Genomic DNA, 22710 nt, shown 5'->3' on the forward strand with positions numbered 1-22710 from the left:
CGCTTCTGCGGACAGGCTTCTCAAATGTCATTAAAAATGCTGTCGCCTTAATTCGAGTAATTAAGCAACGTTAACGGAAACGTTTAAGCAGATGTTATTACTATACGTGTTGGACAAGTTATATGTATATTATATTCATTTGCAATTGCAGTTTGTTCAAAATTTTTAACATCTTATTTTTCAATATTATTTAGAAATATCTTGTAGAAATTTTATTTGATATAGTTTAATAATAATGTTAGAGTACTTACACGTTAAATTTTTGGTTGATGATTAAATTATTTTAAAAAATTCACCTGGAATATAACATAAAACATAACATATCTGTAACAGTATTAGATGGATTTGTACATCCTTTTTGTTAATAAAAATTGTTATTAATTATATAATACCGTTTTATACGTATTAAAATATTTTTAATCTCGTTTAAGAATATTTTTCTGATGCAATGAGCAACCTGCAAAATTGCAAAGCCAGACTTGTATATCTTATTTATCGCACTTCGTAAAATACTGCATTTAAATTCATTTAACCTTCAACATGAGGGAGATAAATCATAGTAAAGAACTTTCAGTAGTGTTGAGATTGTTAAGTTTATGAAGCTTCGTATTTACGTCAGAAAATAACAGCAAATATTGAAAACTTTTGCATACCATATATATATACCTGATATTTATTTATAAGAGATAAAAATTATAATTTTTTCAATTTTTAATTCATAATTCTTTATTTTAATGAGTGTCCTTTTATATTATCGTTCAAAAATTCATCTTGTTTTATTGTTTAAAAAGAAACAAATTGCATTTTCTTCAAAATTATCCCAATAAATAATATAACACAAATATATTTTGTAAAATTCTTAGTAGTTGTTTAGTAATTTTTAACATTCAATGTGCATGATTGATTCAAAGAACTAATTTGAATAAAATTAATGAATATCTAATTGAAATTTACAATGGAAATTTGCAATATATACAGAAGATACTAAAGTTACATAAATTGCATTGTTTATTATTTATCTTATTTTTTTATCCAGGAAGTGAATACAAAAAGGATACTTCGTTCTTTCTAGGAAAGATTCAATTTTTGCGCGCAAATTTGCAGTACCATCTATCGTCACTAGGATAAGATACATATATGTGTACATAATTCAAACTTCACGTACCTATCGACTCTGTTTCGTTTATGACCCACCACCTCGCGGGAACATTCGTTTCTAATTGTATTAAAATCAAATGGAAATAAATTGAATAAATTCAGTATAATGCTCGACATTGAATATCAAAATATAAATTCATTATAGTTTTACACGATACGGATTGTATTCAACATTTCAACATTTCATACTTTGTAATGCACTAGGATAAAATAGTCCACTCTTATACACAACTGCACCACCATCAATCCGATTCTTTTGTAATATTAAACGATGAATTGTAAAAGAAAACAATGAAGAAAATGGTCGGCATTTATCGACCTATCCCAAACAATAATTACATATTACCACGCAATGACATGGTAATTTTTAATTTTCCGTCTTTCTCGCGCAACAGTAGCTGGCAACAGCCAACCATAGACGGAGAGGCATCACGAACGCCACGACATCATTTGCAGTTGCGCCACCCCGCAATGAAGGTTGTCACGAAGTATAAAAACAGCGTACCCATCGATATGTCCTCTCAGTCGATATCCAAATTGTGGGAAAAAAGGAATAATCTAATCGATATATATACAACTATAATTCGTTATCAGAAAAATCAACATTTGAAAAGTAGCTTCTCGCTTTCAGATAGTGAAAACACTAGGGGATGAAATAGAAGAGTGTAGATTCGGCGTGGAAAAGCGCGCACGAAGCGGGAAATGTTCTCTGTGGCCCCGAAGCGACGACGCCACGTACTAGGTGGTATATTATTGATCAATAAGAGAGGCTAACATGGGTGACCCGTGCCGGCAGAGGCAGCTGTTACTTCCTCCGTATTTTTACGTGACGCGCGTGTACCGCGAGAAACCGATCTTCGGACAGTGTCTAGACAAATTCTCGGCGTTTTCCCTGCGTGTTTGGGACAAAGTAGATCGTGTTCCTGGACAAGAAGTACCGACCGTACGTGAAACGCGCCAGCTTCATACTCCTGTGGAAATACACGAATCGAAGGAGACAGAGGGAGTAACGGAAGAGTAACGGCCAGCCAGGATAGCTGAAGAGGCACAAGATAGGTCGCGGGGGTGAAAGGGGAATAGGGTAGTGGGAGTGAACGGAGAGAGACAGACGGAGAAGGAGCGAACGAGTGGGAGAGCAACGGGAAGAAAGCGCGACAGAAGAGGAATCACAGAAACAGAGGGAGAAAGAGACGTGTGAGCGACATGTGTCTGTGTTGAGAATTCCATCCACGATAGTACGGCGGCCGAGGGTGCGCCGAGAGAGAAGATCGGTAGCATTCTCCTCTCCTATATCCGATACTTTCTCGTCGCCTACACGGGACTATCGATGCAGACCTTACGGAAGAAAAACAGTCCATGCAAGTGTGAGTAAAAAAAAAAGTAAGAAAAGAAAGGGAGAGAAAAAAGAAAATAAAAGCCACCCCCGTAAACGAATTTACACAAGTTTCTCGTGGATACTATTAAACTCGTGCGGTATTGACCTGTGTATCTGGTGTATACATTGTGATATACGTATCGGCGAGTTATGTGGCCTCTGATAGTCTCAGCCTGTTTCGTGGGATCTTCGACGTTCTCGTAAGAATTACGTTGTGTGATATCACCCTGTAGATCGGTCAAAGGGAGCTTTGGAATATGGCTTCCCTATTCTGTAAGAGGGAGAAAGATGACGGTTGCTCGATTTGGGCCACACAGATTAATTTCGTACATGAATAACGTAGAATGTATTGAATAAATACGTGAGCCGCATAGTTCCGAAGGAGCTGATGGAATGCTGGGTACTTTTGTTGGGGACGACACTGTTAATTTTGTGGTTTTCGCGCGAGCTTTCATTACAGACTTATAATTTACCGACCGTGGTAACGTGGTTTGTTGATTTGTTTGTTTGTACGTGGCACCGCTAATAGATGGCAGCACTACATATTTCGGACACCTCATATTAAGGATTTACTACTTCTGACAATTAGTTCTACGTGGCAACAATTTTGATCCTTCGCTTTAAATTCATTGAGTTTGAACATTGCACATTCAAAAGATAAATGAATTGAATGAAACATGTATACTCAGGATATTCGTTCAGAATATATTTATTGAAAATTTCAATGCGAAATCGAAATATTAGTTGAATGTACATAAAAATAAAGAGACTAGATAAAGAAATACTCTTGAAATGTAATGTGACTTTTATGCTTGCTCGTTTTTGTCTTTTAATTAATAATGTTCTGTTCGAGTTAATATAGACATGTCCTACCCATACAAGTAAGAACGGAAATAGAATAGATATAGAATGTAACCGGTAAATCACGTTCCCCTAAAGTAAAACTCGTTTTAGATAATTGTGGCTGACAAGCTGTGACGTAATCTTTGGAAAAGGGAATATGTGAAATATTATCTAGTAAGAGTATCGTACATACAAATACCAATTTAATTAGAGAAAAATGTTATAGATATTACATTGTTAATACATATTATTAAGATTATTATTTATATAGTATACTATTATGTTAAACTTTGTATTAGTATGACTGTAATAATCATTTATAAGAATTTTTCAAAATTGTTACATAACATTCGAATACATGTAAGTTCTTATACTTTTCAACGCCATGATTTTAGCAAATAAACAATGCTGAGTAACTATGTGCAATATGTGACTAACGAAGTTTTCGAGTAAACGTCATCTTAATAACTTATGAGACTTATTAAAAGTTACTTAATAATCTATCTAAGAATTTCGGTAATTAAAATTAACGAACACTTTGGATAGAAACTCGGTAATTTTAGAAGTTTCTGTGTACACACACACACGCAAAAGCACAACATTTACTAGAAATTTTAGTTTACGTCCAACATGTTCGCACTTGATGCACATTCTGAATTGTCTGATAACAACTTAATAGAAGATTGAACGTACTAACTCAAATTAGTTCATCGTCTACAAAAGTAGCATGTTTAGCATTCCTTGTTCCATTGTTGTTTCTGATCTATGATGTACGTTACCACTGAAATTACCACGTTAAGCAGTTTCCTGCGATATTTCTGTATCGACAAAACGATCGACGATGTTCTTGTGACATGTACATCCAAAATATCTTCTTTGTGACGAGAGAAATTAAATCTCTATGGATCTGTTATTAATTTATTTTAGCGTGCACCAATCGTTTCGTTCAATTTCGACCATGATTGAATCTCGAAGAATATCATGTAGAAAAATAGATGCTTGTTTACAGCGTATTAATTATTAGTTAAAATATTATACCTATCGCTTCGAAAATGAAGAAACCTGAAGTTTTGTCATCAGCTCTGTGTCATCTTTCGTTTTTCTTATTCAATATACTATAGTGAGCCATTATATTATTTATAATATAATTATTTCCTATATAATATAATTTGGCATAGAAAATGAAATAGAGGGGAAACTTCATGTAGTTCAACGTATCTTGAGAAACGAAAAGAAGACTGAAAATTTTGACTAAGGAGAGCAGCTAGTTATTCACAAAGATAGAGAATCGTTCGAACAGTAGCACAATTTTAATCCGCTATAGCTCTGTATTAATTAAAAATTATCCTACCTACGTCTTAAGCTATTTCTTGGTCAAACTATTCATCAGGCAATGATTTATTTATTTATTCTAATATTTGTTTTGTTGTCGTTTTATTTTAATTATCTGTAAAAAATGTCTTTAAAAATTCCTCGTAACGCCTTATAAAAGATCATTCGAATAATAGTTGCCGCTATATATCCCCTAATTTCTAATTCCACCTCTAGTACTAAATTTATTATAGTCGAATCTGATTAATTACTATATAAACACAAGAATAAACGCAGCCATGTGCAAGTACATTTTATGTAGCCACTGTACGTACCTTATCGATTCGTCATTATTCTTTCCATCAATACCATCGCGTAGCATAATTGTGACTGGGGTAGACTAATTAATTAGTATATAAATACAGCAATATATACAGTGTACAAATAGTTTTGCACCCTTAAGATGCATCCTAACGATCTATGTTATTCCATCGACCAATACTTTTACTTGCTACGTATCACCTACTATAGTCGTGACACCGGTAAACTAATTAATTAGTATACAAATACCATAATAGATATAGCGGTGTACAAATATTTTCGTAGTTACCGTATGAGTCTTATCGATCTATGATGCTATTCCTTCGATAAATATTTTGACGTACCATGACGCAGAATAGTTGTCACAGCGACGGACTAATTAATTAGTATACAAATACCATAATAGATATAGCGGTGTACAAATATTTTTGTAGTTACCGTATGCACCTTATCGATCTATGATGCTACTCCTTCGATCAATATTTTGATGTACCATCACGTAGTATAGTTGTGACAGTGTTAGGCTAAATAGGCAGCGTGCATCGACTAAAACCAAGGACTAGAACGGGATACAAAGGGCGTACAAAGGTGACCGCGTTGATGGGGTGGGAAGGGCATGAATTGGTTATCCGGATAGAAGCTCGAGTATCGACAGTTGGCGTTCTCCACTCGAGTCGCACGAGTACGTTCAAACAAATGCGCCGGTGTGCCTAGTGGCCATTAAAGTCGCGAGGGGTCGTGCAAAGTGTGCGTTAAAGAAGCTGTGCGCGTTCATGTTAGAATGGGGTGTGCACGGACATTTCGATAAATTGTCTGTAGAAAGGCAAATCGAGGAGGTACGAGTGGCCAGAGATTAAGACTCGCGAGGGGATGCCTGCTTGATGATTGAAAGAGAGAATTTTCTATATGATGGTCGAGATGACTGTAGGGTAGCGATGGTGTATGTTTAATGGCAATTGAAAGCTGCCGAAAGCAGTTGTTTATTCGTTGGTAAAATGATAAAGAATTTTATGAGATGGAAACGTATCATACGAAACGAAACGAAGTATCGAAATTTATAAGAACGTTGTCGACTTTGATATTGTAGTTTCTCGATTCGATCGTTGCTGTCGTTCGTAGTTGAAAACATTTTACGTGTTTTCTTTTTTTTTATTATAAAATAAGATGCTGTTTTATATCACGTTCTTAATACACCACCGCTTGGAGGATGTAGTTTCAGACAGATAAAAATAAAACGGCAAGTTTTGAGAGCTCTGACATCCAGTTTTATAAAGTAAGATTACTTCGCGATTAGAATTGAATCCAATAATAATAGCGATTTGATATTTCGAAACAAAGTGCCGAAATATCAGATAATTTAAAGATCACGACGATGATTCCCCTCGTCTAATTTCGAATTAATCGTCAACGTTTTACTCTTAAATTCGTCAGCAACTGGCTATATTATATAGGCTTAACGAGATCAATTTTCCAGCGGATAGAGGACGAAGAACCGTGCAACGACTAACAAAGTAACGCGAAATCTGTCGCGGTTGGTGCTCGTTTTAATATCCCTGCATGCGGTCTGGTTGAAGCCGGGACCAACTTGAATCCCGTACGACGTGATTCTATCGAATTATCGAACTCGAAACAGCGGGGATTCGAAACGATCCGTCGGCAATGGTTTCAAGCCTCTTGAACTTAATATCGATCGACCACACGATCAGTTCGCCCGGCGAAAGCATCAAACGAGAATCCTTTCGAGTATCCTTCGGATAAGCAATTTACTTCTCCTTCCTATTACTCGCCTCTCCTTTTCTACGAATAATAATTCGATCTTCGAGCCTTTCTCTTTTTTCCTTCTGAATGGAGACATATCGGTAGATGAAACGTTATTTAATAATTCTCGAGTGCGTAGGAAATTGCATAGGGTTGAAACACTGAGTATTACTACTTGTAATGAGAGGAGCAATTCTACTTTTGCGAATGATTTACGAAATCGTTTAGAAGGTAGTAGCGATTTAGATTCCTCGATAGACTCGTTGATAATTTACCGATTTAGATTCTCCTCCTTCTCTTATCGATATTTGTATTAATTATAACTTTTTTTTTATTTAATTTAGGATCGTTCGAAACGCTATTACTACTTATAGTGAGATAAGTGTTTTCACTTTTGAAAATAAGCGAAAGCTTGTGGATTTTTCATTGGACGAATAAAGCTCTTATATAAGTTGTCCTTTTTCCTCTATCGAAATTTATAGACTCGTTTCAATATTTCCTCTTTCATCGAGGTTAAAGTTCAAATATAGAATAGGTATTACGAGTATTTTTACCTTTTGAAGGAAGTATTTCTGTTTTCAGAGAAATAGTTAGCGAAATCCATTACAAGCCATATTTTTCAACCCGTGAATAAATAACGCCCTTACGATTGGATTCTTTCTCCTTATGGAAATTTTATTCAATGGAACTTTTTCATTTACTCGGGTTGGAGTTGAAATGCCGAGTATTACTACTTATTATTCGAAAAATATCCATGCTGGTTACTCGAGAAATATTTCCACTCTCTTAAATCGTAGCGGAGATTTATTACGAACGCTGTCCAACTTTCTTTTTTTATTTCTTAATTAGAAAAAACATTTATTTGTTGAAACGATAGAAATAATCTTGTTTGTGGTTGTTTCGCAGTCAAGAACGAACCAACCCGATTTCTTGGGGAGGGTGTGTCGTTCAAGGCGAAGTTGATTGGCATATTGGAAGTATCGGAAGCACGCGGGGACCGGATGTGCCAAGCAGCTTTGGCGGATCTGAAGATGGCGATTCGAGCTGCCGGTGAACACAAACAACGAATCGCCGTTCAGGTCAGCATCGATGGATTACGCTTGCGGGACGAGAAGTCTGGGGTAATGACTCTCAAAAATGACAACCATAACAAATTTCATAATAAATTAACTATCCGATAACAAATGATAAAAGTAAAATATTAACTTTCTAAAGAGAAATATTCGTCAAGGATTACATTTTTCAAAGATTGGATATTACATTTTTTTTTTTTAAGTAACCAAATATTTTAGCAGTGTTTTATTCGATTAAAATAAAACATTTTTTAAATTTTGGTAACAAAATATTTTTTTTTTACTTACTTTTGTGTATATGTACATAAAATGGATAGTCTTTTACATGATCAAAATTTGTTTGTTCCAGGACTGTCTGTATCACCATCCTGTACATAAGATATCGTTCATCGCGCAGGACATGAGCGATTCGAGGGCTTTTGGATATATTTTTGGGTCACCAGACACGGGTCATCGTTTCTTTGGCATCAAGACAGATAAGGCAGCAAATCAAGTAAGTTTTTCATAGTTTTCATCGAGTGCATCTTATCTTCTATCGCGTTAATCAGAAAACTTATGAGATCTAAATATCGATAGTAAGAAGTTGATTTTGCTATTCCTCTTTTGCTCGTTGGTAAGAACAACAGATTGTAATTTGTGTATAATTCTTATCTTAATTCAATGTTTGAATAATAACTTTTATAAATGAAGTATAATAAGAGAATGGGAAACAGGTGAAATAAAATTTAGAAAAAGTGACAAGTTGCTGTATTACTCTTAAATCGTGCTATCTCTTAAATGGTTAATTTAACGAAATTTACGAATAAATGAGATTTATGAATTTTTACACGTATGATTAATCACAATCAGTTCCTATCACGTTATAAACGTATTTTAATGCTACATTTCCCACTTGATTTTATAATTAGCAATATTATATTCATATCTGTCTTACAACCGGAATTACAATTTTATTCTATTTATATCCTAATACCTTTGAAATATTTGCATTAATTATCTGCTAATGTACCTTATCGATTACTTTACCAACCAGTAATATGAAATTACTCGACTAAAAACAGTTGACTTTATGTACCCAATCAAAATGAAATTAATCGACAATTTTCTACGATCATTAAATTCGCTCTCCGGGAATCCTTAATTGGCGAGTTGAAGCTACTAAGAACAACGACGATTAAACACTAACGTCTACCCTGCGATAATTCGCGTTAAACCTGACACAACGCACGTTCGTCGTCGAAAGTTTAAAAAATGAACGATAATTAGCGAACCACAGTCGACATAAGGAAACCGTTTAGCCTGCGTGATCGATAAAAAGCGAGAGGCCATGGACGCAAGAACAGCCCGGCATTATATCGTCACCGGCACGGATATTGCCTTTGAGAAACAACAAAAGAACAAGGTTGGTACGCGTTGATTCGATAGGAGAGCCGTTCGTGCGCGAGTACGATCCTTAAACGTGGGTCTACAACCGTGTCATTTATCGTGAACGATTCGCTTTGCCGAGGCAAGGGGATCTAAAATGATATTTGTCCAATCCAGAGAAGCAATATCGACCTCGGTAGCTCCGGTAATTCCGCAGGGGTATGTAAATAATTGCATTATAGGATTCAGTCTGCCGCCCTAACGATACACCGCGGGAGATTGTTGTTCGATTATACGCGATTCCCTTCGTACTCGTTCAAAGAGATTGCGATTTCTTCGTGGCCCTCGTCTCTCTCTCTCTCTCTCTCTTTTTCATTTTCCCTCTTTTCTCTATTCCATTTTGCAATACTATATATATATTTAGATATATTTTTAAGATTTAATAGATATATTCTTGAAGCAGAGGAAAATTTTCCCTCTTTTCTCTATTTCATTTTGCAATACTATATATATATTTAGATATATTTTTAAGATTTAATAGATATATTCTTGAAGCAGAGGAAAATTTTCCCTCTTTTCTCTATTTCATTTTGCAATACTATATATATATTTAGATATATTTTTAAGATTTAATAGATATATCCTTGAAGCAGAGGAAAATTTTCCCTCTTTTCTCTATTTCATTTTGCAATACTATATATATATTTAGATATATTTTTAAGATTTAATAGATATATCCTTGAAGCAGAGGAAAATTTTCCCTCTTTTCTCTATTTCATTTTGCAATACTATATATATATTTAGATATATTTTTAAGATTTAATAGATATATTTTTGAAGCAGAGGAAAATTTCAAAGGACAAAATTGGATAGTACTATTGGGTTGGCAACTAAGCGATCGCGGATTTTATCGTTATCACCTAATGACAAAGTCCGCAATCACTTAGTTGCCAACCCAATATATGAGCGGTTCACAGATCAACTCACTGATATTGGTGCTTGTATTACATACGATATGAATTGATGACTATACAGTGACATCAATTTTCTCCATTTTTGCTTTGTGCAGCAAACCGATTTGACAGATACGCGTATTAACACTGGGACGATTAGGATAGTTAAAGAAGAAGAAGGAAGAGGAAACTTCAATTCCATTAATGGAATTTTCGGGAATTTGAATGATTTTTTCGAAAGTACACGGATGAAAGTATATTTGTTTGAATTGGGTATCTTTACACGTACCATTCATTTGCATCACTTTGATATAAGTTTCGTTACTTACTTTGGTCGTCGGTAGTTCTGGCGTTATTTTCTTATATCTATAAGCTTAGTCGTACTCTGCTCAAGGTTTTTAATAAGAGCGTTCGGAAGCTCTTTTACTATACTTCAAGCATTTCTACGTTCGAATCTCAATATTATTTGAAACGTCACTTTGGTTTCCCGATACTTCCAACAAGATGCGATTTTCTTTCGTGAACACTGTGAGTGTTCTTCATTCTTTAATAAGCAAGAGCCTGTAGAATTCCATTATGTTCCCATTTCTTAAATTTCGTAGAAGAATTAATTTTAACTAATTAATGTTTAATTGGGTAAAGCGGGAAATCGCTACACGTAGTATACGCAGCTTCGCCTATTTTGCATGATTTTACGTAGGAAAAGGTCAAAGCAGTAGTCTAATTACGTATATTTTACTGTTTGAAATATCGTGCTCGTAGTAATAACATTAGAACATTGTATGACGTTTACACGAAACTTCACCGATTAGAATGTTTTGCAATTAAACAGGTTAAAGGTTATCGATAGGTGTAAGAGAGAGAGAGAGAGAGAGAGAGGGGATGTGGCTGACCATGTGTCTAGACTGTAAGAGAGAGGCACACGTAATAGAAGGGGAATAGGCCATAAGTGACTGCGGACCGTGTATAGTCAGGCGCGTTTAGTATATCAGTATAACACAGGACGTAACTCTCAACAGTGCATTATTTCGAAGCGTGTTCGAATCGAAAGGTATCTCTAAAGTAATAAGAATTTGCGTTTGACATTTTTATATCGTGTCTCCGTTTTAGTTTTCAGTTGAAGTAAAATTGTTTGCTTTTATTAGCAAACTTTTGTACCTGGGTTATATTAGTGAAATACTCCAAGTTCCTGAACTGTAAAAGCATTTTTACTTAAAAATTTTATTGCAGGTGGTAATCGCGATGCGAGACTTGTTTCAAGTGGTGTTCGAGTTAAAAAAGAAGGAGATCGAGCTAACGAAGCAGCACTTAGAGCAGAACGCTATAAACGTTATTAAATTTCATACGACTGGCATCTTTGTCGAACCTACCCCTGACACTAAAGTAATTGTCATTTCCTTTTTAACTATATTTGTATTTTCACGGTCTTTTCAATAACAGCCGCTAGTTTTAAATGTTTAATAATTTATTATACGGTGGTGTGCCAAAGTTTCGGGCCACTTCCTTGCTTATTTATACTTCGAGTATCTGAAAAAGCTGTAACCAATATTTGGTATAAGATATAGCAAATGAACAGGATAACAAATTAACATCGTTATGCTGTTGTATAATATTAAAGTTGTGTATAGTATATGATTATATTCTGATGTTAAAGTTAAAATTCTTTAAAATGTCACTTTTGAAATATAAAGTGAAAAACTGATCTGGCTGGAAATTTATGCACCCCATTCTTTAACATGTAAAATATACAATTTTGAAACAATCTCATTATTAAATATTTAATATTGTTAAATCGTTTTGTGACAGGGTGCAGCAGGATCAGAGTCCTCTCTTCTTCGGGTAAGGAATGCTAATTCGGAGGCGGATAAGTCAACTGATAAACGAAACGAGCCTCAAAGTGGCGTTATTAGGGATTTATTAGATATACAATTCGAATTGGACTCTCTGCAGCAAGGTATCCATCACATGGACAAAATTACCCCTGAAAATCCACCACCTTCCGCTGACGATCTCTTTGAAACCGATCCATTCGGTGATTCTTTCGCGAATATGAAGGTATGTAAAAAATTAGTCAACTTTAATATCTAGTATGCTCTTATTTTTTAGATTATTTCGTTAAAATAATATGTTTTGTTTAAAACATTCTTTGTGTATTTTTGTAGCTCGAAGATACTGTACGAGCAATTCTACCACCACCACCATCATCCTCTAAAAGAGGCCACCTAGAGCGACAACAAACGGTTCCAGGCACCCAATCGTCGATCACGTCGAGTCCAGCGACCACTCTGACTAGCAAGACCCCTCCACTTCAAAGTACAATTCAGTGGTTCGACAAAGAAACCGAGAATCTCTTTAGTGACAGTGAGCTCACCAGCTCGGCTAAAAATACACCAGTTAAAAAGGAACTGGAAGAGGTAAATATTTATTATATATATATTAATATTATGGTGGTATTGGAGAGAATAAATTATTTCGAATATTTTAACTCGGACTGTAAATAATATAATTATTCTCTAAGTTCCCTAAGTTAAAACTGTTGATTTTTTAAAAACATTGAGGAGACAGGTTGCTCTATTACTATGATCTATTACTATTATATGATCGGTCACAATTATCGATTTTGATTCATGAAGTCTTTCCAAACTGTCTATCGACTCTCTGTCATTTTATTTATGTTTTTAATTAAATACTTTGTATTTGATGATTGTTACAGACCCAAGCCAAGAGCCCACAAATAGACGTGTTCACGGAGTTGGACCCGCTAGGAACTGGTTTAATAAAACCTTACGTAGACAAGAAGGACTTCTTCCAGCACCTGAAGAATCCTCCCAAGAAGGTGCTAAAAGATTTAGTGTCTACTAATTCGGCAGACACGTTCCCAACGAACTTTAACGTCCTCTCAGAACCCATAGAGTCAGTGAAACCACGAAACGACATAGTTCCCAAAGAAAATCAATTTGAGGACACAAACTTTGCGAATTTCGATCGATTCGACGAAAATGAGGCGATTCAATCAGTTTTCACGCGCAGTGATTCGTCCAGAAAATCGGATATAACGCCTAGAACGACTCATCATCAACCTCTTTCTGTGTCTTTGCCTCCTGAAGATTCTTCTACCTCGAAATCCTCTGGAATCTCGACTATTCCCACTTCCGCAGGAGTTTCTTTGCTCGGTAGAATAGACAAAGACTCCACAGAATCCACGCATGGCTTGGTAAAGCTTCCCAGTCCCGTAAAAACTACGCGCCAGAAAGAATTTGACATTGATATCACCGGCAGCAAACTACCATCTATGGACAAACCATTCCCAGTAGATTTCTCGACAGTCAGCGATTCACCAGCATCTCCACTAAAGTCTTGTCCCTCCGACGCCAACTCCAGACTATCCACTTCGTCCGCGGAATTGGAACTCGTACCTGAACCTCCACCTCGAGGAATTGCTAACATTCTAATCAACCCTCCTCCTCTGCCACCGAAGAAGCAGGGCGTCAGGGGTGTTGTAAAGCCTCCTCCAAGGCCGCCGCACACAGATACATACTTCCACTACGACTTCCCTGAAAGAGAGCCTGTGGCGACAAGCGACAGGAACATGAGTCCGTCGAGGGACGCGAAGAGTCAGTCAGATGACAATTTCAGTCCGCCCGTTCAGTTGTCTAGCAAATCGGATTTGATAAGCGTGATGACCACGTCGGCGTTCGAGGACTCGTTTAGTTCTATGGTGCCCACCACGAATTTGTCCTCGTTTTTCACTTCCACTTCCAGTTCGACGACTGGACCCAAAAAGACGAAACCTTCGTTGGATATCACTCTAAGCCAATTAACGTCTGCCAATTTAGATGAATTGGCGAGCAGTTTAGGGATGACTGTAAAGGAGTTGACTAGTCTAACTCTTCAACAGTTGACCGAGTGCTTGGCCACTCTCTCAGCCAAGGAAGCTGCTGCTAGCGATAGCGAGGAACCAGTTCCTATAAAGCAAGAGCAAGTCAGTACTGTGCAAGCACAACCTGTATCTAGCATGGTGCAACCGAAGCCATTCAGCGAGCCCCAACTTTTTACTAAAACGAACATTGACCAGGAGACTAAGCAGGATGCTACTTACGATAAGTACGCTGTTTTTAGAGAATTGTTGGAGCTGGAACAAATGGAGAAGAACGAAGAGAACGTCATGAAAGATTTCGCGGAGGAAGAGGAAGTGACAAAAGAGGAGTTTGAATTAGTTAGTCAGCAACAAGAAACCAGCGAAGAGATCAGATCAGAAACTTTGGCTACTCTGGTGAACCTAACGGTGAAACTTCCGCCTAGTAACGAGGATCTGACAAAGGAAGAACAAATTGAGGTAAAGTCTGAAGACACAACTGAACTTTCTTCAAGTTTGACATTTGAAAAGATTCAGTCAATTGAACTAGAAAGTAAAACAGAACCAGTGACAGAGCCTGAAGTATCGACAGATTTATTGACGAAACAAGAAGAAGAGGAATCTGACAAAACGAAAGCTATAATCGACATTGAGGAAAGAACAGAAGAACCCGAGCCTATTGACAAACCTAGCGAATCCAACGAGGATTCTGATAAACCAGAAATAAAAGAAATAACTACAGAAGAGGGTAATGGGCCCTTGGTTGAAGTAAATAAAGTTGAGGTAAAGTCTTCTGTATCTATATCCAGCGACAAATACGCGGCTTTACGTGAAATTATAGGCGAACCAGAACCACCAGTCAAACAACTTGATGAAGATACACCGAATTCCACTAGAATGTCTCCTGTGATTCAATTACCGACCCAGCAAAAGACTTCAGCCGAAGTGGAGTTGCTAAATCTATTTTCTGATACGCCACCACCTTCCAGTCCTAAAAAGCAGTCTAAAAATGAGGAAGACTCGAGTTCTATGGGGATGGATATTTTTGAAGAGATTAAAATGTTAAGCAGCAGTGGACACGCACCAAAAACCAAGTCTCTAATTCCTGAAGATATCTTCTGCCCATTTACAGAATTAAAACCAGAAAGAGATGAGAGTAAAGACGATAGCAGTTGGACGAAGTTCGATACAGGTCTCTTCGTTTCAGATAGGCCCCCTTCTGACTGTCCTCCGTCGATTAGTAGAACTTCGCCGTGGTCTCCTGATGGAAAAGAGTTCCATAGAGAAGCGTCTTTTAAAGGAAGCATGTACCAACAATCAGGCGACAGTGACAACGAGTGGAAAGACGAGGAAGAGAGCGAGGAGAGCAACGGAAGGGTACGAGATGGCAGATTTAGATGTAGCCACTATCCAAGATTCGATGCTCCTTTCGGCGATAGGAGCTTCTATGAGGAAACGGGTGGTCCGGGGAGCAAACGAGACAGAGGCTTCCGGGATAAGATGATGGAGAAGCCTCGCGATTCTGCGTGGATCAAGAATTCCGGACACAGGCCTCGTGACTCTTCTCCGTGGCACGATGAGAGTCAATGGGAGAAAGAGCCCAAGCATTATCCTCATAGAAAGATGCAGTATAAGGACGAAGAAGAACACTATGAGAGTCACTGGAAATGCAGATCGAAGCCTCAACGTTGGAACTGGCCACACGAGCATGGACCCTTTTATGACGAGGAAAGAAAAAGGAAAATGATGCTGTGGAAGGAAGATAGATTTGGTAGTCAAGAAAGTATGGGATACGACGATGACGATAGGTGGTCTAGAAGGAAATATGAGAGAAGACGATGGGATGAGGATGCCAGATTTTGGAATAGGAGATCAACGGGTCCACCAGATTCTGACTATCCTAGTAGAGAAAGTTACTATTACTATAGAGAAAGCAGGGAACGACCACACGATTATCCTTCAGCTTGGAACGAAGACTATGGCTCCGATAGACCAGGAGACGATTCCCCAAGGTATAATCAATCAGGTAGAAAGCGACATTGGCCGAAGAGGCCAAATAGTGCAAACGAGGGACGCAACGCTGACATGGTCTACCCTGAATCCCGAGGAAAATTCGGCACCTCCAGGTCTGAGTGCAATGATAATGACTCTGATCCATATGTAAGATCTTCGCAACGTTCCAGGAGTCGTCAAAGTTATTGGGGTAGCGATCAGGAGTATGACAGTTGGGCGGATAGACCTTATTGGTCCGAGGAACTAGATACCAAGAGTGAGAGTCTTCATCGAAAGAGAATACCCAGGCACAAACCTCGCCAGCCTCACACAAAGACCCAGAGTCCATTTGAGGACGACTTTGCCCAAACTGTAGAACACGTGGACCCCTCTACCGTTGAATCTCTGGCTACAGCGGAGCCACGAATTCGTTCTGAGGGCAGTGATCGGAAACCATCACCACAGAGTCCTTCGTTTACCACGAGGTATCCGAAAGCTCCTAGGAGAGCGATGGGTATGGATGAGGTCTACAGCAAAAGATCTAGTTACTTCGAAGATGATTTACCCTTCGCTGCTACTGGTATGGGCGATTCACCCGATAGACAAAGGCTTCCTTCTGACCAAAAAGCTACGCCTGAAGAGCTTCCCTGCGAATCCAAGGATGCTCATCAGACGACTGATGATTTTGTATCAGGGGACGGCAGCCGTGATTCTTTCTTCAATGGGCACCTGAGATACGACGACGACGCGTTCGCTTTTAAGTCAGAAATGGAAGACAACGTCTCTGAACACAGAGCGACCACTTTACCTTTGAAGAATCATGGTCGACAAGGAAAGTACTCTGCTGGAAGTAATAATAATAATAATAACAATAAGTCGAGGAACGATCAGCATATTAGGAAGTCAGAATCGGTGAATATATTTGTCAGGGAGAACGATCCGTTCGGGGATGACGATTTCTTCGATTGATGGGTCGTTAGAGAGGTGTTTTACCTTAATAAGCACGGTGCTGGACATTTCGATGAGGTTTCACGCGTCAGTTCCGGGTTTTCGGAGATGGTGCCGGGGTGATTCGACGAGGTGCGTTTACTTTATCTGTACAAGAACGTACCGGGCTTTGAGCTGTCATTGCTCTATTTAGTCCTCGAGTTAGAGGTGGACTGTTATCGCGTACCATCTATTTTTTTTTTTTTTTTTTTGTTTTTCGGCTGGGTTTAGACTATCATGGAGGCAGTAAGTGTTGGTTGATGAAGATTATTAAGCGATAATAGGACTTGAATATGGCGTTCCGTTGTTTAGAATTGTGGAGAGCTTAGTAAAGGTTGAATTCGAGTACTCGTGATGAGGTGATAAAGTAACGATTAGTAAATGATTTTTGCATTTACCTTTTTTAATTTTTTGGATATTTATATCTTAGAAAGGTTAATAGAAGATTATTTTAGGTTTCAATTGAGAAATTTTTTGTAATTCCAATTGATTGTAGATGATAATAGGGATCACGTGTGTTGGTCAATGACATTGAATACAATCTACTCTAGCTATTTATTAATTTCTAATACCATACCAAAAAGAAGTGCCGGATCAAGAGATGAGCCAGGTAGCAATTTAACATGAAACCTCTTTTTGTTTATTGCATCAACAGTACAGCATCACAGTAAAAGATACATTCCAAATAAAAATATTTCTATCACGTCGTGTCCATTCAGAAAGTTTCCAAATGCGTATAAAGAAAATTTATTTCTTAGAATTCCAAAATCGTATCCTTCGACCTGAAGTTCAAATTCGTTAAAAAATAAATATACAGAACAGATATTTTTAAACGATTAAAACTTATTGCCTCCATTATAGCTAAGAATATGTTGTTTAGTTGAGATTTATTATTACATAGTGCGAATGTGAACTAGAAATGATTGAAAGTGACATAAACGCGTTCTTTAATGGTTGATCCACTATTAGGTCCATCGGTGAAGAGGATTCGTCTTAACGTATCGATAGCGAGATATCGATGGGGTACGAGCTACGTACCGACTGCTAGTCATTGTTTTAATAAATTTGTACATAATGTTATATCGGCGTTAGCGTGAAATTGATTCGTCGATCGGGGTCTGTATATGTGCGGTACAGTTTGTATGGCCAATTGTTTGCCGTAATCTTGACGCGTACTTTCAATTCCTGATCATCGGTCCATAGAGTGTAATTATGCTTAGGTTCGAAGTAAAGTGGGATGCTCCGTAAAGTTTATGTTAAACGTTAATTTACAATATTTTTATTTAGTCGACGTGAAATTATCCATGATCGAATGGTAATTTTCATCGTAGATGGCTCACGACAGTCTCAGTTAGTTTACTTAATTTTTATAGAATGTTTTATCTTAATTTGTATTCTATATTTGAAGTGATATCAAGTCTATCACATGATAAAATACATAATTTTAACAATGGAACAGAGACTGTTGTGATTCAATGACGTTTATGAGACTGACGTTTATAATGATTAATAATTTGATCATAAGACGAATATTAATATCTTAATAAGACGAGAATTGAACATTTTTTCGACAAAGACTATCTCGTTTTGTGTGCCATGGAAATTATATTAATTCTGTTAATCGAATTTGCGTGACATTTAATGAAATAATTAGGCAACCAAGCTTTTCTTCTTTTCATGAATTAATTAATTTCTTTTTATGGTGGTAAATGAAATATTCTGTTTGATTTATATTTTTATAAAATCTTCCAACATTTTCTTATGAGCATTCCACTTTTTCACAACTGATTGTGATAGTCAATCACATTCTTGTTTTGTTCGTTTCATACGATCACGATGCTAGTCATGTCCGAGTGAGTTAGGGTTATTATATAGAGAATATATTGGCTTGATCGCCAATAGTTATTGCAATTGAAATGGTTAGACATCTTTCAATTTGTATTTTGTTCTTTCGCATTTCTTCCTAAAGCAAAATTTAACTAATTATTTTGGTTCACACACTTTCATGCTTTTGCTATAATGAGTTAGTAATTACATTTTTTTCGATGCAAGCAAAACAAAAGGCATCCTGATTAAATTATAAGAATATTTTATTTACTTGTATTCCAATGTTATTAATAATTTATTTGAACATTTTATTTATACTTTTATATATTTTACAAAGTATCCATGTTCAAAGAAACTATATATTCTATAATTAATGGCCATAATGAAATTTATGATATTATTTTCATGAATTACATTCGTTTTTGGCTTACGTCATTTCAAAAATACAAAAATATTGAAAGAGATTTTCAGAAAATATCGAAGTAATTCTTCGAAAAAATGCCTAACAATTTCAGATGCAATAACTTCAACAATGAACGCCTGAGAGGATCTCATTCGATAGTTAGATTGTTCGGAACGTTGGAGAATGAAAATGTGACTTTTATACGTTTTTTGACTGGGACGATCATCGTTCGTAGGTCGAATCGATACTGTATTAAGGACAAAGTAGATTCGATGATCGATTGTCGATCAAAGACGAAAAAATGGGATAAAGGGAGAAAAGACGAAATGAAGAAAATCTCCGTCAGTCTAGATAGTTTACAATTGCAATTTATTTACAACAAATAGAATCAATCTTAAATGATCTTTTATTTATTGTTTATTTGCAATAGAAAAATTGTATATGTACTTTTATATTTTATATTTATTTCAGTTATTTATACGTAGATAGATGTTGATAATTTATGATGAATGCATTTAACGCTTGAAACGACGAATTATTCATTATTTATTTAATTTATTAATGGAGCCTTGGATCTGTTTAAGGATATGAATTATAGTCAGAGCTTTACTGACAATAATATAGCTTGCATGCAATTCCACTCACCGAATATGAGACGGTGAATTTCTGTTTGATCATTTGTGTGCCTCGTGAAGAAATCAAACGTCAAAGGAGGAAAAATTAATTTTAATTTACACAAATATGTTTATCGATGTAACGATGCTTACTAAGAAGAATGGGACAAATTGTGTGAATTTGTAATTAAAAGTGTAACATGCATATTGCAATTAACCAAAGCTAAAGATTTTTTTACGTAGCATTCGCAACATTATTCGCTTTATTAAAGCAAACGGAGAACCGTCAATGGCAATAATTGTGTTAAAGCGTAGATTGTAATAACGTGATTTTGATTTTTGAATTATAACGCGGCTTAATTGAATGAAAAAACAAAAAAACAAAAATATTAATGTTCGACGTTATTAACTATTAACCCTTGTGTGAGCAACCGGGTAGTCATTTTTATAATTCTTTAAATAAATTTCCATGTTCTTATAAAGATATCACAAAATATCGTTATACATCTCCGAGTCTCCATGTGTTGGGCACTTTTATATCGAGTTGTGTGTCTCGAAATAGACTTTCATAAAAAATGTTGCAGATATTAAAGCTTCAATTTGCTTATATATTTCTTTGTCTAACACTTTTCGTTCGGAGAACTATAGAAATTTGTAAAATTTTTATTTTACAGAATCGACGTAAAATTTATAAAAGATCTCTTAAATGTCAAAGCTTCGAATCTATTTCTACACTTGTGCTAAACGTAAGCGCTATTAACGAAGAATTACGTTCGCTGGAGAATTTCTTTGCCAAATTTTCATTCGTAAATCATCTTAGTTGCGATCTATCTTACATGGACATTCGAGTATTCTGAGTTATTGGACAAGCGTGTATTACAAGTAGACCACGAATGTTCATGCAAATTTATATTTCTATGAACGTAACTAAAGAAACGAAATTTAGGTGGAAATTTCTTTCACACTTAGAATATCACAATGAATAATTCGAATATAACACGGTCTACCTGTAAGTTTAATGCTTTGGCTACTCTTTTGTAAATTTAATTTGTTTCAAAAACAAAAATCGAAGCAATGTTTAAATAATAAATGTTTGGATTAATTTCTTGATACTTCTATAAGAACATAAGGTATTCTTTTATAAAGAAAATATGGGAATAAATGCCTGATAGATCACACAAGGATTAAACGACGAGAAAAGGAGAGAAACCACTGTAAAACACAAGGAATATATACCTCCAATGTGTTGCATTGCACGCAACTTCACCACTAACATTGTTTCAACCACCACGAAATTTCTACACCCACGAGAATAAGAATTCGTAATTTCTTCGATAATAATAGTAACATCTGTGCAATATATCACGACCACTGAAAACACTATTCAGGGATTTTAGCTAACAAAGTACTTAAGCAAATATGTAAAACCTTTTTGCACGGTGAAAAGGTATGAATGATTTGCTACGAGGAAAAAGACTACGATTTTACATGAACGTAGTTAATACATTATACAAGATAACATTTAAAACGAAAGACAAGGAAGAAGGGGAAAAATTTACGACAAAGATAAAACTATACCAAACGCTTGATTTTTACGATAAGAGAGGAATTATCTGAAACTTGTAATTGAATAGAGCAAGTGAGTATATATATACTTATTTCTGTCTGGACGTGTAAGTGATTAGCGAAAACGGAAAGTTCCATAAGCAGGACGAAGGACACGAATAATAAGCGTAAATAGTGTAATAATTATGAAATGAAAGAAAGGGGAATAAGAAACTAATTTGACGACGTTTAAAACACAGTACTCCGCATCGCTATAATAAAATACGATAATACATTGGTGACTTTATGTATGCGCTATTAATCGTGGGATATTGTCATGTTTTTAATACGACCAGATATCGCGATGACGACTTATTCCGTGCGTTATTGTCAGTCTCCCGGTGAACACGAGTCGCAGTACCATACTAAAATGAACGGAACCGTTCGAATAAATTTTCACTTTAAAAATGTTGGAACAGAATAAATTTCTTTTGGAAGAAACCTACTATGACTCTTTGATCGTTTGCATGCGACACATTCGTATTCCATCTTCGTTTCTAGGAAGGCTAGTTCTAGTAAGTATAGTTTCGTGCTATTCTTTTGTTTCTTTTTCTTCTTTTTTTTTTTTGGTGATTTGTGAATTATTTCCTGACGTTATTTGTGTCAAGTGATGTAAAATTTCTTGATAGCGTTGTATGTATAACCCTCCTTTCGGAAAAATGATCGTTAAGGACAAAATAATTTTGAAACGATACTTGTATTTAGATGCACAGTGAATATTAAATTTTTCTAGCGATAACGATAACGGTAACGCAATTTAAGATGTCATTTTTATTACCTTCGTATTGTATGAGAAATTATGTTTTGAAAATTACGAGGTATATTTTATCCTTCCTTTTTATACATGAAATTATATTGAACTAATGCAAAACATGTATTAAATCAAATTCGATTTCTCAAATCCCATAGTATATCACAGAAAAACGTTACGCAAAAATATACGAAATTAATAAACAGCGAAACGATATCTTACCAATTGTTGTAGAAATACTCGACGATCGAGAATATACGCTCGACAGAAACACGAAAAAAGGGGAGAAATTCTGGCATTTTTTACGTTCAGTATTAACGTTCAATTTAAACTAAAATAGAATTCTCGATCGAAACGAAATTTTTGATTCACTAAAAGATCTCGACTACTCGTAAAATTTCTATGAAACTACCAGCCCGTCTGTCGTTACAGCGTTAAAATAACTAAAATCCAAACTCAAGACGATGAAACGAGAAAACATTAAAAGACAACGATTTGTTGGCGAGTTAAATCGATAC

The 22710-nt window shown here is 36.0% G+C and overlaps 1 protein-coding gene across 5 annotated transcripts; it reads left to right on the forward strand.

Moving 5' to 3' along the window:
• The first annotated feature begins 1536 nt into the window (after positions 1-1536).
• On the forward strand, positions 1537-21882 carry LOC126920442 (protein disabled). Of its 5 annotated transcripts, none has more exons than XM_050730800.1 (7): positions 1537-2522; positions 7673-7845; positions 8189-8332; positions 11388-11540; positions 11964-12212; positions 12320-12571; positions 12871-21882. In XM_050730800.1, the coding sequence occupies exons 1-7, from the start codon at positions 2486-2488 to the stop codon at positions 16972-16974; spliced, it is 5112 nt and encodes a 1703-aa protein (XP_050586757.1). In that variant the 5' UTR covers positions 1537-2485; the 3' UTR covers positions 16975-21882. The 5 variants fall into 5 exon arrangements, with proteins under 5 accessions (XP_050586757.1, XP_050586758.1, XP_050586755.1 ...); XM_050730801.1 differs by having other exon boundaries at positions 1538-2733; positions 7673-7887; XM_050730798.1 differs by having other exon boundaries at positions 1539-2522; positions 7673-7887.
• Positions 21883-22710: the final 828 nt, after the last annotated feature.

The sequence above is a fragment of the Bombus affinis genome, chromosome 9 (genome assembly GCF_024516045.1).
Source record: "Bombus affinis isolate iyBomAffi1 chromosome 9, iyBomAffi1.2, whole genome shotgun sequence".
NCBI lineage: Eukaryota > Metazoa > Arthropoda > Insecta > Hymenoptera > Apidae > Bombus > Bombus affinis.

What these genes read in the sequence shown, in the direction of transcription:
- LOC126920442 (XM_050730798.1), top strand. Translation starts at nt 2,486, where the DNA reads ATGCAGACCTTACGGAAGAAAAACAGTCCATGCAAGT. An exon ending in AACCTACCCCTGACACTAAA is followed by an intron (nt 11,541 to 11,963) that starts GTAATTGTCATT and finishes GTTTTGTGACAG; the next exon opens with GGTGCAGCAGGATCAGAGTC. An exon ending in TTAAAAAGGAACTGGAAGAG is followed by an intron (nt 12,572 to 12,870) that starts GTAAATATTTAT and finishes TGATTGTTACAG; the next exon opens with ACCCAAGCCAAGAGCCCACA.